We start from the raw sequence: 17,084 nt of genomic DNA on the forward strand, positions 1-17,084 counted from the left end.
AGAAACACATTCTGTTTACCTGGATATATTCTGTAAGAGAATTGAATATTTGTTTGGTGACAGCCAAAGCTTTAGAAAAGTTACGTTGTCCTGATTCATCAATGACATCCTTTCCTGAATAGTACCAATAGAAGTCACTGATGGATTCCTAAGAAAAAAATAATGTCACATTTTCTGGTTTTGAATACTCTATGCAGTGTTTACTGCCTGCATTTATATCACCAAAACTTGAATCAGTAATTCAGATGAAATTTAGCATATCTGTGTCCATCTATTTCTCATTACAATAATATTTTTCACTCTCTTCAGAAGTGAACAATGAAATCCATTATCAAACATCTGATTCCACACAGAATTCTGAAATGTCATCTGTTTTCAAAGGAAAAAAGATATGGAAAAAAAAAAACCTCTTCATTTTAGGTATCCCTTTAAGGAGAATTTTTATGTTTTATTCCAATAAATTGTGAATCTAAAGTGAAGGAAAGCGAATATGTTATATTCCATTTTAATCTGTTTTTTCCTCACCTGAAGACGCAAGAGATAGTCAACAGTACTAATGATAATATTCACTGTTGTGGTGTTGCCCATCTGAGTACGTAAGTAATTTTGAAAATCTGAAATAAGAAGTGATTTGTGCTTGGTTAGTATAGAAAGGGAAAAAAAATACAACATTATTTTTCTATTTTCATTGGGAATGCCTTATTTTTAAATATCTTCGTGGATACAGATGCTTATGTCACAGAAATTCAACTTTAGATCCAATGTATGTGTAACTGAAGAATTGTTATCCAGGTGACTCAGAACAGGCTTTACTAGTAATATGCTAAACACTGAAACTAAATTAAGACTTACAAAATCAAATTGAACTCTGCAATTCAAATTGCTGTCATGCCAGTTTCCCCTCAGGAAACTTAATATATTAGAGGAAAACATTGGTTCTATTGCACTCTGTTTAGGAACACTCACCACACATTTTCTACAAAATTAATTCAGTTCTCTTACCATTGTTATGCCCTTCACAGAGAAGTTGCAAAAATCTAAATAGATCTCGAGTAAATTCATCATGCTGCAAGACTTTTTCACCTTTAAAATATATAAATACAATGATTATGTGACAATTGTTATGATTAATTATGCAGAACACATAATCCTACAGTAACCTTTTAAACTGGAATTTTAATAAAAGAACCAGTATTTAAAAGCGTTAAAGCAATTTAAAAGAAACAGACTGATAATAATGAAAAGAAAAACTGAGACAGAAAAAGCAGAGCCAAAGTATTTAGCACTCCAATGCATCCATGGTTAAAAAAACAACACTAATTAGAAAAAAAAAAGGCAACAGGATATATATCTAATAAGTAAATTGTTAGTCATAACTAAAATCATGCCTTAAATATGAGTGACACTTCTTTAATAAGCATCAAACTCTTTATTCAAGCTAAACACACAACCTGCTGCAGACCATAAAGCTAAACCTAAAGATATCTGAGAAGATGCAATGAGAGATTTCTCTCTGTATTTGCAACACACTTTTGCAACAATAGTATCAAAAACTGTAAACCCAAACATACCACGCTCACGAACGATGACTGTGGATCAAAGAAAAATAACAAGAATACAAGATAAGAATATTGGAAGTTACAATATTTTTCTTAAAAATTATTGCTAAAGATATTGTAAAAAAAAAAAAAAAAAAAAAAAGCATATTCAGAACCCAGAGCCTAGAATTACTTATAGTAAGTTTAACAACAGAAACCTCAAGCCACAGTAAACAACAGTTCAAGTTAAAGAAGGAAGCACAAATAATGTTTGAAGCACTACTGGAATCAATTTCATTCTACTTACGAGTTCCTTCTTCAGTGACCATTCCCAGGCCTTCTGCTTTATTCTGTCTCTCAAACGCATTCAAGTCAAGAACACTTATATTTAAAGAAAAGAAAAACGACAGCACAAACAGGAAAAAGGACTATAGTAACCAATGGAAAATCATTTTCATCTGCAAAATTTCTAGAGGCCTTCAACAACTACTCGTGACCCACTACGATATGCATTGCCTCATATTTTATTTAATAGTTTTATTTAATTCAAATGAGCTTTGGATGAAACTAAGGGTCCAGTGTCCAATTCTGACAAGAAATGGGTCTCAGGTTGTGTCTCACCACTTACCTAACTTCCCTCCTGATTATGACATTCACAGTTTCATGTACAAATGAGGAGTGGAAAAGGAGTCTGAAATATTACTCTTTATGTTGATTTAAACCTACCACCAAAGGAGACTACTGCTGTTGTTTCTCTCTCGCACTGTTTTCCACTAAGTTGTCACTGTTAGTTTTATTATATTGTTTCTGTATATATTATTCATGGTTATATTATTCAGAAGATGTATGGAATTTCTGATTCTATATGCACAAGAACAAATGTTATCAAAGGTTCCATCTCTTCCAAGGTCAAAAGACACTGATATCTGAATTTTATTTTGTTAACTTGGCATAGCTCAGCACATGGAATAGCAAATCATGATTCTTCTCACCACCAGTTGGAATACTTTCATTCAAACCCTCCAATAAAATTCTATCATTATCTAATTTTAGTTCAGTTAAATAGAAATGCAGTCATGTATGCAATCTAGTGACATCATTAAAACCAAAATCATTTCTTAAAGCATCATTTTCATTTTCTTGTCACGTTCAAGTAATTTTATCAATACCTCTTTTAATGAAGTTCTGAATAATACATATACACAATTGGTAATAATATCACAGCAGGGCCTGTTTGAACAAATCCCTGCTAAAGTGTTCTACATAAATGAAAAAATGACGAGGCAGATATTATTTAATTAGGCTGCAACTATTCAACAATAATTTCTGCAATGCAGGTGACAATTCCTTCCACATTTTAATGTCAATGCATACAGCTCCTCCACTTCTAATTCCCAGTCTACTCCTTCAGAACCCTTCTGGTTCTTTAAAAGGCTGAAAAAAGGAGGTTGTCTACTGTAAGAGTAATCAAAAATACCAGAAATTTTCTGTCTTCTGCATGGGAGTCCTTTACCTCAACTAATTTGAACTGTTTTATCAAGGGAATGGACTACTAGAGTCTCACTGGTCACATGCCAGCTCTAACAGATCTGATGCATACGCAGAGGATTCAGAAGAGACAGAGATTATGCAACTCGCCAGAAATGTGCCAAATCTGAAAGCTTAGTAAAGCTCCACTGGCCTGTCTCTCCCTTAGTGGTGGCTCTTCTCCATCCTTGGAACCTACCAGACAAAAACCTTGAGGGATCTAGGCTCAGTAAAGGAACCATTATATTTTACTTTTCTGTCTCTTCAAACTGAGTCTTCAAAGGCATGTGCAGTCTTTTGTTTTATTTTCTCCTTTAGAAGAATACTCTAAAAGATTATCAGGCTGTTCCTGTGATTCACAAAACTTTCCCATAAGAGTTCTACAACCTGTGACTCCTGTAATTTAAATCTAACACATCCACCTGCACTGAGCAATAAGCCAGTGAATATGAATAAAACAGAACCTGTAATAATGCAATTTATGGTTTTACCTGCAGGACTGCATCAAGCCAGAGAGGCTTTGGAAAAATCCAGCATCCTTTTTCTCCTTCAGATAGTCTAGCATTTTCTAAATGTTGTATATTTTTGAAGGGAAAAAATACAACATTAACAGTATATACAATAAAAAACCTAGCAATTAATTAATATTTATAAACTAAAATAAAATAGTAAAGGTAATAAGTACCCTTATAATTCATTATATTCAAATTAGATTAATAAAAAGTTCCTGAATTAGTGCTTTGAAATGCAAATCACTGGCAAAAAATAATATAATTGCTCTTACACCAAAATTACACTGATATTTCTTCACTGTTTGGCTTAAAATTAAGTACATTAACTTAACAGGACACTAAAATTCTCAAAATTGCTCACCTCATTTATGCAAGCAAGACTACAGTAGTTGGAAATGCATTACCTGTTGAACTATGGTGTTTCCACCATTTAGAATAGCAATACCAAGTTTCAGTGTTTCAACCACCATGGGTCCTGTCTGACCTGTCAAAACAAGGATACACTCCTTAAAACTTGCAGTTATGAGCTCTTCAATCAGAAATGCAGTCTGGAACTTTTACTTAGTGCAGTTGTTACTGGCATTCTGGCATTTATTTTGCCTCATTCAGTGTTGTATAGAAGCTGTTTGTGATATTTACATGATAGGTACACTGACATAACACACCTGTGTACACTTCAAAGATACCACAGAGCATTACCTTTGCTTGCACTAATCATCTGAAGGACCATCTCAGCAGCTCCTCGATCATGCAAGCGAGCTTGCTGATAGAGAGTTCTCTGCTTTTCCATTTCTTTCTCCTGGGTTTGGGAACAAAATTAGAACAGACTACAGATTGGAATGGATCCAGGAAAAATAGGAAGCTGAGAAATCTGAAGTTGTTGAAGACCATCTGCCTCCAAAATCCATGGGTTGTTTGACTCCAAAGCTTCAAAACACCCCATCTTTCTTTAGTATGAATAACCTAGTAAACCAGCTCACTGTGTTCAACACACAATGTGCTGTGCTATTTCTGCATGTATTCCAGTGGACATATTTAAAGTACTTTCACATTAGATTATGAGAAAGAAATGTTATTTAAACTCTCACCTCAAATGTCTTTTCTTTTTCTTCGTCTCCCTCTTCTTCTTCCTGACAGCTCTTTTGATGTTAAAAACAGAAATCACAAGATCTTGCTTATTAACAAACATAATGCCTGCTTTTGCTATAGTATTTCTACAAAAATTGCCAAATATTTTTTCAAGCAGTTAGTAAAGGTATTGAGAAGATTTTAAAAACACTTAATTGCAAATATTTGTGCTTATCTGCACTAAGAAGCTGATAGTCCCTAATGTGGAGTAGTTCAGGGTATTCATCCAACTACATACACACCCTGTAACTGCAGTCCACATAATCTTGTGCCCTATCTCTATAACCATGATATTTCTGTTCACAGTCAAGCTCTCATCACAAGTCAGCTGTAATGAATGTGTTGCAAAATCTGACTTATCTTTGACAAACTCAAGTATTAACCCAAAAATAATTACCCAAAGAATAAAGATAACTAATGGGTTTAAACTGCTTTAAAAGGAGTTAATCATATGCAAAAAGAAGTGTCAAGTGAAAGGACTGCACCTACTGAAATTTTATAGTATTATTTTAACATAGGAAATTTCTCATTATACATGTATGTAAAACTCTGAACAGCATTTGCTTCATTAAAAATACAGAAGTTACTATCAAGCAGTCTGTGTAAGAAAGAAAACTTTTAAGAAGCATCTAAAATTAATGGGAAGTACCGAAATGCAGTGAAGGATGGGGCTTGAAATTATGTACTTACTTTTGCCATCATGGCAGAATAGGCAATATATAGAGGATCATGTCCTAGATTGCTGTGAAGAATAGAAAGATTTTAAATTATTTTATTATTTTATGATCTAGTAATATAAAGATTTCATATGCCTTTTTTACTAAAGAGTATTTTATTAAAGTAGTCTACTTGAAAAGCTATTAAACTTGAAAATTGCATAATGAAGGACTTCTCTTATCTAAATCCAAATCTCTAAGTTTTTACTCAAACAATTTAGAGGTATATTTGTACATTTAACTTAGTCATTTTGGGTCATCCTTGGCTGTTGAAGGTGCAGAAAAGGGATATGGAAATATAAATTATAATAAATTATAAATTATAAATTATAAATTATAATAATTAGAATAATTATAACTGTCAGATGGCAGGATTTTATTAGTCATACTGAAAAAGTATATGAAACTCTGGAATATTCATAAAAATCTAATTCTAATCAACAAGCTAAAGTCAAAACAGAAGCTGGCAATGAGATTCATAAACATGAACAGAACCTTTTCTGACTTACTGAGTGAAATTTAATGAATACCAAAGCCAAGAACACACATCTATTAATTACCAGGAGAGACCAGGGCAAGGTGCTCTGATTAAACCTGCAATTCCTGCAGAATTTGTGTTTCCCTGCGAAGTCATGCTCAGTCATTTCTGCACTGGGTATTTACCAAGCTTTTAAAATGTCAAAAGTAGTCAATGTTTATCTCAATGCAAAGGTTATACTGAGTTTAAATACATGAAAACTCTAATGAAACTAAGAGGGAAAGAGGTATTCACCATGTACAATAATGAACTACACTTTTGTTAAATCACTTTGGTAATGTTACTAAAAATTCAGCTACTGTGTGCTTTCACTCAGTGGGCTTTTCCACACAGCTCTTTTACCTTCTCTCTGTAAGAGCACTGCGACTAAAATAGAGGATAATCTGATGAAGTGGGTCAGGATGGTTTTTCTCAGTCTCTTCTTCTTCCTCTTCATCTTTTTTTGGAGATGTCTGTCTCAAGATTTAGAATATAAAAGTTAAGCTTCAGAAGTAAGAAGAAAATTCAGTAATTAAGCTTAGGAAAGGATTTAAGTAAATTTATTTTATCCAATATGTATTAACTGCCCATATTAATCTTATTCAGGAGTTTACAGCATAACCTGCAACATTATGTGCCTGTATGATTCAGATAAGATAAGAGTATATGGTTTTATTCATTATTTTTGTAACTTTAGAATTTTCTTATTTGCAAGGTATTGAGAATGAGGCAGGGGAAGTCTTGGGGAAGCCTTATTCAAGAGAAATCTTGCATCTCCAGTTGACCTGAATTGAAAGGAAGTTCTAGTTTAATTATTTCGTAGTAGATACTGGAATAACTTTTAATAACATCATCAGATACATCCTCTTCAGACTAGCATTAACTACAGTCTTTTCATATATCATTTCTAAGTAACCTTGGTTCAATTAATGCTAATTATTGTAAACTTCAAACATTTTTTGGCAGTTAAAAATATAACATAGTCAGAACTGGCCAAAGATCAGATTATTACCCTTACCTTACTTGTGTTATCACATCTTGTACAGTTACTAGTTATTGTAGATTTATTGCTTATTGTAGATTTATTGTAATTACAGAAGTTCAATTTACTTCTCTAGGAAATCTGAAAGAATTGCAGGCTCTGTTCTGATTAATGGCCTCCTTCTTTCCTTTAGCAAGAAGCAAAAGTCAAACAGAGACTGACCATGTAATTGGCCAGAGCATGTGAAGAATGTCCCTGCCCATGGCAGGGGGGTTGGAACTAGGGGATCTCTATGGTCCCTTCCAACACAAAGCATTCTGTGTCTCTACAATATCAGGTATAGTGGCTCTTCGAAAAGCACAGCATGACTGTTTCTGTTAACACTGAAGCACTTCTGATGCATCTGCATGTGCTCCACAGAGCTGTATATTAACTTTCATGGAGTTTAGAGACAGTGGAGATCAGCCCCTTGGAGATATTTTTGACAAGATAACTACCCAGAGGGAAGAGAAAGAGCAGTAGGCATTCTGAACCGATGTTCACTACCAAATCCTGATGTTTACCAATTCCTTTTATCAAGTATGCAGGTAAACTTCATTTTTGCTGAATATGGCTGCATTTATTTACTTGTCCTTATGATGCATCAAAAAGGAAAACAGCAAAAAGAATTTGTATCAAAGCTGAACATGTTAAAATTAATTATGCATAAAAATTTTAAAAGGGAAAAGGATCAATAGCATCAAGCTTTAAAAACACCCCAGAAAATAATATATACAAACATAGGAATTACCATAATGACAAAAACAGTCTGACTGTTCATCTCATCCATTTCTCTTCCTACGAATGAGTATCACACAGCTCATCTGAAGGCACAGATTGCCTTAATGCACTTCAGTGTGCATCAAAGGACAGTGTCTTTTTGACCACAGCAGAAAATGACCTTATGCTCTGAAGCATGAGGATTATTATTTTTTAAGTTTATGCATACAGTACACAAAAATTAAATATATTTTATAATAGATACATAGAATACACACTGAAGTGGGCATTGAAACATATGCCCAGTTATGTCAGTACTTACAGCCAAATCCTGAACTAGTTTCTCCTCAAATGAATATTCCTCTGTTTCTATCCAAAAGTTCTGATAGCCATTGAGGAAGAGGTTAATAGAACGGTGCCTGGGGGGGGTTGTGAAAGTGAGATCAAGAGGGGTAACGGAACAGAGTATAACAGCTCAGATGGTTAATGGTTAGTAAGGATACATATTTGTACAATTCTGATCCTCTGATTGGTCAGTGAAACAAAATGCAAAACATAACTAACATTCAGTGACAAACCTGCAGGTACTTTTGAACATTCTTACTGTTTTTATACACATATGTATACATTACTTTTTATTTTGAAGTCAAAGAGAGGCCTAAAATACATTATACATGAAACTGCAAGACTGATACCTTAATGAAAGCATGAGAAAAACACACACTTGAACAGACTGAGAATGAGTGAGTGGGGTATACATCTACAAGGTGTAAATCCAAATTACTAGATTTAGAACATCAAGACAGCAGACACTGGCCACCAACACCAAAATAACTATCAACTGCTTTCCAGCAGAGCATCTACAGACAGCCATTGCCTTCTTCCACAGAAAGAAGCCTAACCTCAGCTTCTTGTCTTCCAGTTCCAACTCAGGGCAGTGTTACCATGTCCTCAAAGAAGTTGCATTAGAAATATAAAAACCTGCTCTATAAAATGACCAATTTTAGAAAACTCTAAGTCATATTAATTGCTACTCTATACTATTCATTGATTCAACTTTCCACAGAAAATACAACTCATTGCAATAAGACTACACATAATAATGGTAAAATAATTCCATTTTCACATTATTTTGGGGAAAATCTTTTTCTGAGCTGCACTACATGAGGTTAGAAAGGCTGTTCCATGCAGCCTTTTCATTTGCTTTTATCAGTTGCCACCAAAAAAAGCTATAAAAATGCACCTTTTAAATACAGTGTGGACACGAAACGGTATTTTATAATGGAATAGCTGTTGAGTCAACACTTTAGGCTCACTTGCTGACACTGGTGCTGTTTTATTATCAAATTTCAAAAACTGACCAATCAGAATCCCCTCTGAAAATTGTACAAATTCATGTTTTTATGATAATATCAAATCATGGCTGGGAAGGAAGAAGTGGGCGCATAAGCAAGAGGCTCTCCACAAGTTACATTACCGTTAACTTGAGTATAAGCCTGTCATACTGAGTTTTTTCATGTACTTTTTCCAGCCAAACACGTTGAAAGGTGCTCAGGAAGAAATTGCTAATTTTGTGTCTGAAGAAAAGCATATAGGTTTTCATTGAAGAAAGGCACAAGTTAAAGTCAATAAAGTAGTCAGAAAGAATGTATTGTAAACCGTGCTTGAAAAATTGTCATGTACAACTTTGCTGTATCTATGTGCATATACAGATGACAGACAATAAGACAAAGATTTTTCAAATTAATTTCCTTAAAACATCAAACATAGACACATCTCAGAGAAAACACTTATTACATAACACTCTTTTTCAAAGCCATGTACATTCAATAAACACAGAACATGAAGAATTAGTACTTCCTAACTTAACTCATGTTTAATTAATTGAAAAATATTTTTTTTTAAATATAGCTATTTGTTTTGTGTGTACAGGGACTTTTCATCAAAGGGAGTTCTTGCAATATTTGTAGTAGAGGTTAAAGTAATTTTTCAGTGATTTAACAAACACTTTTGTATCAACAGACATGTTCGTTTCTGAAATATCTTACTGAAATTCCTAAAAACTGATAGACATTAGAGTGAGTTTTGCAGAAAATTATCTTAAGCTGTGAGATTAAAATTAAACTATACTGAAAGCCAAATATCTAAAAAAATTTCAAAAGAGTAAGCTTATTATTTACTGAAGATTTATCTTTTCTAGGATAAATTGAAAGGTTAATACCATAATATTTGTCTACTGCACTTTAAATTAATTGATTCTAACATCAAAGTAAGAACTAACATTCCTAATACAAAGCTGCAACTAAAATGAAGAAGTAGACAAGATAGAGAGCTGCATTTTAAACTCTGGATCAAAGATATTTAAATAGCTCCTAGAACAAATCATACCCCACTTGAAATAATCTCCCTAGGGTTCAGGCATGTCTGAGCAACACTGTCAATTTAGATGATGGAGATTGTTATAATAGCGTGATTGTTATTTTCCTGTCAGGATCCTGTGATTTATCTAGGAAAAAAGGGACTACAAGCTTGTGAACTTTAAAACTTTGGTTTGAAGCTGTCAATTCAGCAATATACCCAGAAGTTTGCTCATGGCAGCAGGGTTGGGATAGATGACCTTTAAGGCCCATTCCAACCCAAACTTTTCCACTACTTTAGGATTTTAAGTTTAAACTGTGTTTTCACTCGTTTGTTTTGAAGTGCAGAGAACACAATTAACTGACAAAAAATAGTTTTAAGGGAGATCATTTTTAGCAGATACAAAATGAAATAGCTGGGTAGATTTGCCTCATATTCATATTCAAATTAGGAGTAAACTGCTCCACAAAATCTACCATAAAGTTTGAGAAGAAAAAGCTCAAGAAAAGTTTTTAACACAAAAACATAAAAAAAAAAATACAGACAATGTAAGTGTTCAATTTCAATATGGTATTATTCTATATTTTATTGAAAATTAAAAAGTCAAGAATTTAAAGATTCATAACCCACTTTGCCTCTTGGCAAAAGGGTTATGAATTCTGTCAACCTCAAATATAAACATTAAAAGTGGGTGCTTTGTAAGGCAAAAAAAGGAGGAGCCCTTTTAACTTTTGGGTTATCATGCATTTATTCCAAACATTTTAAGAATTTACAAACACAGAATATGGTTGTGAAAAAAAAAAAAAACAAAACTTGCTCACAAAAAGATTGCACTGAAATGGTATTTCTTCATACCACTTCCTCTTGTTTTGCCAAACACAGCTCTTGAAGGTGGAAGGATTGATACTAGCTGGCTTTTTATGTTGTATTTAATCCTCTCCATTTTTTGGTTATTTAAAGATGGCCTGGTGGTAACATAATAACTTGGAGAAGTTACTATAGTCTAGAACAACTAATTTCTATCTACAAAGGAAGGTTGTGAAGGTTGTGTGCTTTTTGTGGTATAAACTGGCTTTTTATTTGTCCTGTGCAAACGTAATATTCCTCCAGTGTGTTAGTGGCACAGCTACAGACCTTTAGCCAAAGACCTTTAAACCAAGTGTGTAAATTGGCTTTAATAAACACATTTAAAAATCCAACACAACCCTATGGTTAAATACTTTGCCAAAAATCTTTGAATAATAATATTAAACACAAAAAGTGAAAAATTGCAGAAAAAATTGCAGAAGGAGAGAAGCAAACCTAATTAAACATGTGCTTAACTTCCATCCAAATAAAACAGATTTTTTGAGAAGAAACAGAGTAAAGGAAGTTACTCCAGTGACATGTGGTCATATTATTCTGCTTAAAGCAGTAGATGGATCCAGGCACAGGATGCATTTTATTTTGGACTTTGTGGTATCTACATTCAACTGGAATAAGAAGCAGAGCAACATAGAAGTCTAAAATATCATCCTGCACTGCTCTGCCCCAATAGTCGCTTTAATTCATATAACACTCTGATGTAGTAGCTGAAGATTGGCCCAGACAAGCTACAGAGCATGAAGTGTTCATGCAAGAGGAGAGGAAGAGCCATACAAAATTAAAAAAAAAAAAAGGAAAAAAAAAAGAAAAAAAAAAATCACAGGAGAATAAAGAGTAAAAAGAACAACAAATCAAAGACAAAAAATGGACAGAAACGGCAACATCTTAATGGTTTTCACAGATAAGTTGAGGAACTATACAGGATAACTGACAAAAATGAAACATGTAATTCTTATGGCGTTTTCCTACTCAGGTTATTTGCCATGAGATGACTGTTTTGCTACTGTGAGGAATTAGTTGATGACTAATCAATTCTTGTATCTTAAAATTACATACACCTAACAATCAAGAAACACATAGGTAAACACACAAGCAGTATTTGCACTCAGTAAACAATGCAAATAAAAGTTGTGAAGAAATAAACGTTTCAGCCACTTACCTTGGCAGGTTGTACAATGGTGCCATTCTGAAACATGCAACAACAGCCCTTTTGCGTTGTTTTGACAGGAGTTTGTGCCAAACAGCTTTTTTTGATCTCAGTGGTTGTTCAACCTATGGGAAAATATCTTCTAGTATAGGCAATGGAAAATGTTCAACTTTCATCAAAAAAATTTCTATACAGCTAGTGGTTAGCTAGTTAGCAAAGTAGAAAATGTTATGAATGCTCTGCATCATCTGAAAAAAATGTTCTTTTGGAGCTTTATTTTTTTTTATTAATAAAGAAAAATACTGGGGACCTTCTATATAGAAATGTCTCCATTTATTCAGACAAAAATATTTAAGATGTTAGTATACCTCATGTGTGGGACTATTTGGTAAATTTCAAAAGTTGTTATTTTGTCTGTTTCTAACAATGCATATTCAGTTCATGTGAACGTATTTCTGGGCTGTGTCAGGGATCAACTTTACATAGGAAGAGCACAAATGCCTTTATTTAAATTGCATCAGTTGGATGGACAGGCAAGCAATTCAAAAGTTGCTACAGCATCCTATGATGCAGAAATAGGAGACAGGCTAAACTCAGTATATTAAAAGTAAGTGCACAAGCAAATGCCTCTTCATAAAATCAAAATGGTTTTCAGCTACACCATGGAGATAATTTGTGTGCTATACTTCATGTGACTGTACATGCAGTTTTGTAGAAATATATCCTGAGTTTTCCCTGCAGCTAAATGGAGGCACTTCAACAGATTACATTGAAAACTTTCATATGTACACATCTGTATGTGCATGGGCATGCACACATGTACAATACCCTAAGTTTTAGCTGGATGCTTTAATGATGACAGTCACTGTACATGAAATAATGTCTGCAAGGAAAAATCTCTGGTTTTCAAAAATTAACACAGTATAGACACGTGGCTTTTTACCTGCTCCAGATGATACAGAGCAGCTGATATCCTCTGCACACGTTCCACATTTTTCTCAGGGTCAGTAGGTCCATCACTCTTTAAAATGTCTTTGTAAAGATTTAGCTGCCATTTCACGGCTGGATCATCAGACTGAAACCAAACATATTTCATTTGTAAGCTGCTGAATCGAGGCACTGAATTTGACCGACACCACTTCTACTCCCATAGTATAAATAAAGAAGCTAATAAATATTCCCAGCTTCTGTCCCCTTTCAGACCAAATTAATCTGCTAGATGCTAAAAAAAAAAAAAAAAAAAAGGCATTGATTCTATATATTATGTGGAATTGAATTCAATTCTTAAGCAAGGTTCTGTATTTTTATTCATGAAACCAAATAAAGTACCTTACAACTGATTTATTCCTCTTAACTCCATAAAATAAAGAAGGAGATTTAGTACTGGGGTTGAGTTTAACTTGCAGAGCCTTTGTACTGAGAGTGGAAAGCTGTTTTTTTGAGTCTGAAAAAGACAGCCGGAATTTCACTAGGTCAAGATCTAGAGCCAAAATTTTTGGTTTTGTTTTGGTTTTTTTTTGTTTTTTTTTTCCTTGCAAGACAGAAATAGGAAGACCACATTAAGGTACTTCTTGTGTTCATTTTAATGTATGCCAACACAAATTTATAGCAAATACACAGTCAACTTCCGTGACAGATAAGCAAGTTACTTATTGTGTTCAAACACTGTAGGCAATGATATTAATTATTTTTAATTTACAGATGGATGAGGACTCCATATTGATATTACTTTTGATAGTGTATTCAGCATATGAATTGTAGGAATATAAATGTACTTGTAAAACTCACAAGTACTAAAATGGCACAAGCTTTTCGTATTTTATTATAGTCACTTAAAAATGTTTATATTTTCAGAAATACCTAATTTAATCATTATTGAAAGCTAGATTCAAGCAGAAAAGCTGAAGTAGTAGAGTTTCAATTTTATTTTCTTGTTGGATCAAGTTGATTCTAAGTAATTAGAGCTTTAAGACTACCAGTATCGCAATTCTTCATGCTTGTCCCATTCTACATCTTCCAGAAACTTGACTATACCAAACAAAGCTACAAATAAGGCATTTATTGCAATGAATTATCAGAAGAATAATTTCAAAATGGAAATCTTTCTAATAGCTTTTTGGATTTTTTAAAATGTATCACAAAAAAACAAAACAAAAAAAAAACCGGTTGCACCTTTGTGTTTTGAAAGTGCACATCGGCATTGATAAGACAGATTTTTTTCTTTTACCTTTTCCTGCAAGTGTAAGTTGTTGCGTAGGTGTTCTTTGACTTCCTCATCTGTGTCCCTCTGTAGAAAGGTAGAAGTATTTTTCAGTTCAGATTATGATTCATTTCACAAGAACTTTTACAACATAGAACAGCTTATATTTCAATATTGAAATTTAGCCTCTTTTGCTTTCAAAGTGTGTAAGATACCAGAAGGGGCAAAGGCTTTCTTTAACCATAAAACAAGGGTTAAACTTTGAGGGGAATTAAAGCTAACTAATTATAGTTCAGTACTTGGTGCAAAAGAACATGAATATATAAAACTGCACACGGTATAGAAATGAAAAGTAAGAGGGAAAGTATGGCACCTCTATATACACATTTTTTTTTTAAAAAAAGCACAATAAATAGCAGCTATAATTGTTTACAGTACATACAGATATTTAATAATATTGATTGCTTAGATTTCTGTGCTTCAAAATTCATTTTAGAAAGTTCTGCTTATTTTTGCATTAAAAGCTATTAAAAGCACACACTTACATGGCTGTATCTAGTCTTAGCCAAAGAGATGAGCTCTTGGTCTCCAGGGGTGCACATATTCAAACCAATAGGAAGCATCTTTTTAAGTGCAGCCACAATCAAGGATGTCTGTATGGAGTACAGATCCCCTCTACGTTTTGATTTCTTCCTCTCTTGATCTTGTCCTCCAGACTATAAGTTAAAAAAATTAAAAAGGGGGGAAAGAAAATAAAAAAAAGAAAAATTACTTTAATTTTCTGATCACACATTTCTCCAACATGCTCTTCCCCTTATGGTCCAAGGAAACTATGTTCCTGATGTAGTACAAGTAATTGAAAATGTCACACTAGAGGAAGGGTGTACAGGCTTGGTCAGGAAATGGTGCACTTGGTGTGCACCAGTGCAGAAAATGCAGTAACAGTAATGCTGTAGTAGGAGTCACACACTCTTGTGTGCATTCATACTTATGGTTTTGACATTACTTTCTGGATCTTACCTTTCAAATCAGAAACAACCCTAAAATTAAAAGCTGAATCATTCTCAGAGGACACTATTATTTGTCCAATGTTACAGAGACAAATTTAGGATGGTTACATTTTTGTAAGAGACTTGTGTAAAGATAGTTATCCAGGGTCTGAATGAATGAATATTGCCTGACTTGTCTCATCTGAAAACCAGTACTATTTAAAAGGCTTTGATTCAATGTTACAAAATGCCAATTAATTAGTGCCTCTGGGAAAGTGCTGCCCTTTGGCTTTGGATAATATTAACAAATTTGTGACAAAAAATTTGAAATTTTATATCTTTGGATATCATCATTAATAGGAAAAGGAAACAAAATAGACAGAAGTAAACAGCACAACAGAATAACATCTGCCCTATCTTATTATGACAGACAGTGTACAACATATTTCACATCCAGCTTTTTCTTTATGAGACAGAGAACCAAAATCTTTCAAACAGACCCATATATTTAATGAACACACAGTAAACAGCAAAAACAAACAGCCCAGTTCTGAATTCTGTACCTAGATTAAACTCCTACTATACTCAAATGGAGTTTTGCTTAAGATAAGATTTCAGGACTAGGCCTCCAGGCTTGTACAACACTACAAAATTACAAATGCTTTCATTTAACCCTCCACATCCTTTCCCTTCTGTCAACTGGGATTTACAAACTACTGTTCTTATAATAGATTGTGTAGTTCCACATAAGGATACAGCAGAATCCATTGCAATTCATTATTTCCCAATTAATGCCTCACTATCATCACAGTAATCACTGGAAGAGAAAAGGCAACTGTACGTGTTCTATTTGGTGATAAATTTTGGCAAATTCTGTCTTCTAGATGGGGAATCTCTACGTACATAGCTGTGTTAAATATTTTGCAAGTGTGAGGGAACACGCAATGGATGTGGCTTCCTTTCTTAAGGAACTAACAATTGCAGGAGAGTACTTTGTCTCAAAGCTTTGCTTTTCCAAGTGCCTTAGAAATAGTGATGCAATGGCTTTAATAATGACATTATTTGTACTCTACGTTGACAGCAGACAAACAAATCCCACAATGTATCACTGTACTCCAGTGGCGTCACTATGCATCTTAAATCAGGAATAATAAAAGTGTAATAGGCATATTTTTAAAAGAAAAAAAAAGGAAGAGGAGAGATACTGGTTTCTGCATCTTTTATGCCAGTGGACATTTTGCACATCCAATTGTCTTTATGTTCATATGAAATGAATAAGATTGTGAACTTTAAAACCGGAGAATTTTCAAAACATGAAAAGAGGATCCATTCTGCCTTTGCCATAAATTCTGCTGTCTGTGAATTCACTTTTCCAGCTGCTAAATGTATAAATAGAGTCACAGACTAAAACCTAAATGACAATGGAATTTTGTCTCTTTCAGTTCTAATATGCACCTATGCACACACAATACCTGCATTACATATGTAAAGAGCATTAAATCAGATATATTTTGCCTAAATAATTAGCTGTGCTAAAAGAACCTCAACAGGAGGAATGATATAATTTTGTTGCCTAAAAGCATGTAATAGTCTTACTTGTCTGAGGACAGCAACACAACTATGGATATTTCTGAAAAAAATCCATATACCAAAAACCAGTTACAGATTCTTTAGTAGATTAGCAATAACTAAATACACAATGAAAAGGAAGAAATATTTTATTTACACTAAAAAATCAGCTGAAACTGGTTAAGATTATAGAATTAATATTTTTTGATATTTCCATCCCTCTTTGTTTTTGAGTTCTTTGAGATTACTGTGAGGGCAGTCATTAAATCCTACTCTGT

General features: G+C 33.6%; 1 protein-coding gene across 8 annotated transcripts in view; it reads right to left on the reverse strand.

The window, feature by feature from the left end:
- RYR3 (ryanodine receptor 3) overlaps nt 1–17,084 on the reverse strand; it is a 194,068-nt gene that overhangs the window by 24,460 nt on the left and 152,524 nt on the right. For 7 of the 8 annotated variants that reach the window (XM_041409838.1, XM_041409979.1, XM_041410068.1 and 4 more), the window contains 16 exons: nt 14,794–14,964; nt 14,276–14,335; nt 12,992–13,123; nt 12,061–12,173; nt 8,002–8,098; nt 6,302–6,411; nt 5,396–5,447; nt 4,666–4,716; nt 4,277–4,376; nt 3,982–4,061; nt 3,557–3,633; nt 1,846–1,919; nt 1,572–1,589; nt 1,003–1,083; nt 526–614; nt 20–148 (listed from right to left, as the gene is read on the reverse strand). In XM_041409838.1, the coding sequence (XP_041265772.1) occupies nt 20–148; nt 526–614; nt 1,003–1,083; nt 1,572–1,589; nt 1,846–1,919; nt 3,557–3,633; nt 3,982–4,061; nt 4,277–4,376; nt 4,666–4,716; nt 5,396–5,447; nt 6,302–6,411; nt 8,002–8,098; nt 12,061–12,173; nt 12,992–13,123; nt 14,276–14,335; nt 14,794–14,964 (1,434 nt within the window). The remainder of the gene's footprint in view (nt 1–19; nt 149–525; nt 615–1,002; nt 1,084–1,571; nt 1,590–1,845; nt 1,920–3,556; nt 3,634–3,981; nt 4,062–4,276; nt 4,377–4,665; nt 4,717–5,395; nt 5,448–6,301; nt 6,412–8,001; nt 8,099–12,060; nt 12,174–12,991; nt 13,124–14,275; nt 14,336–14,793; nt 14,965–17,084) is intronic. The other variant, XM_041409904.1, reaches the window with a different exon arrangement.

Source organism: Onychostruthus taczanowskii, unplaced genomic scaffold (genome assembly GCF_017590055.1).
Source record: "Onychostruthus taczanowskii isolate IOZ18803 unplaced genomic scaffold, ASM1759005v1 scaffold1, whole genome shotgun sequence".
NCBI lineage: Eukaryota > Metazoa > Chordata > Aves > Passeriformes > Passeridae > Onychostruthus > Onychostruthus taczanowskii.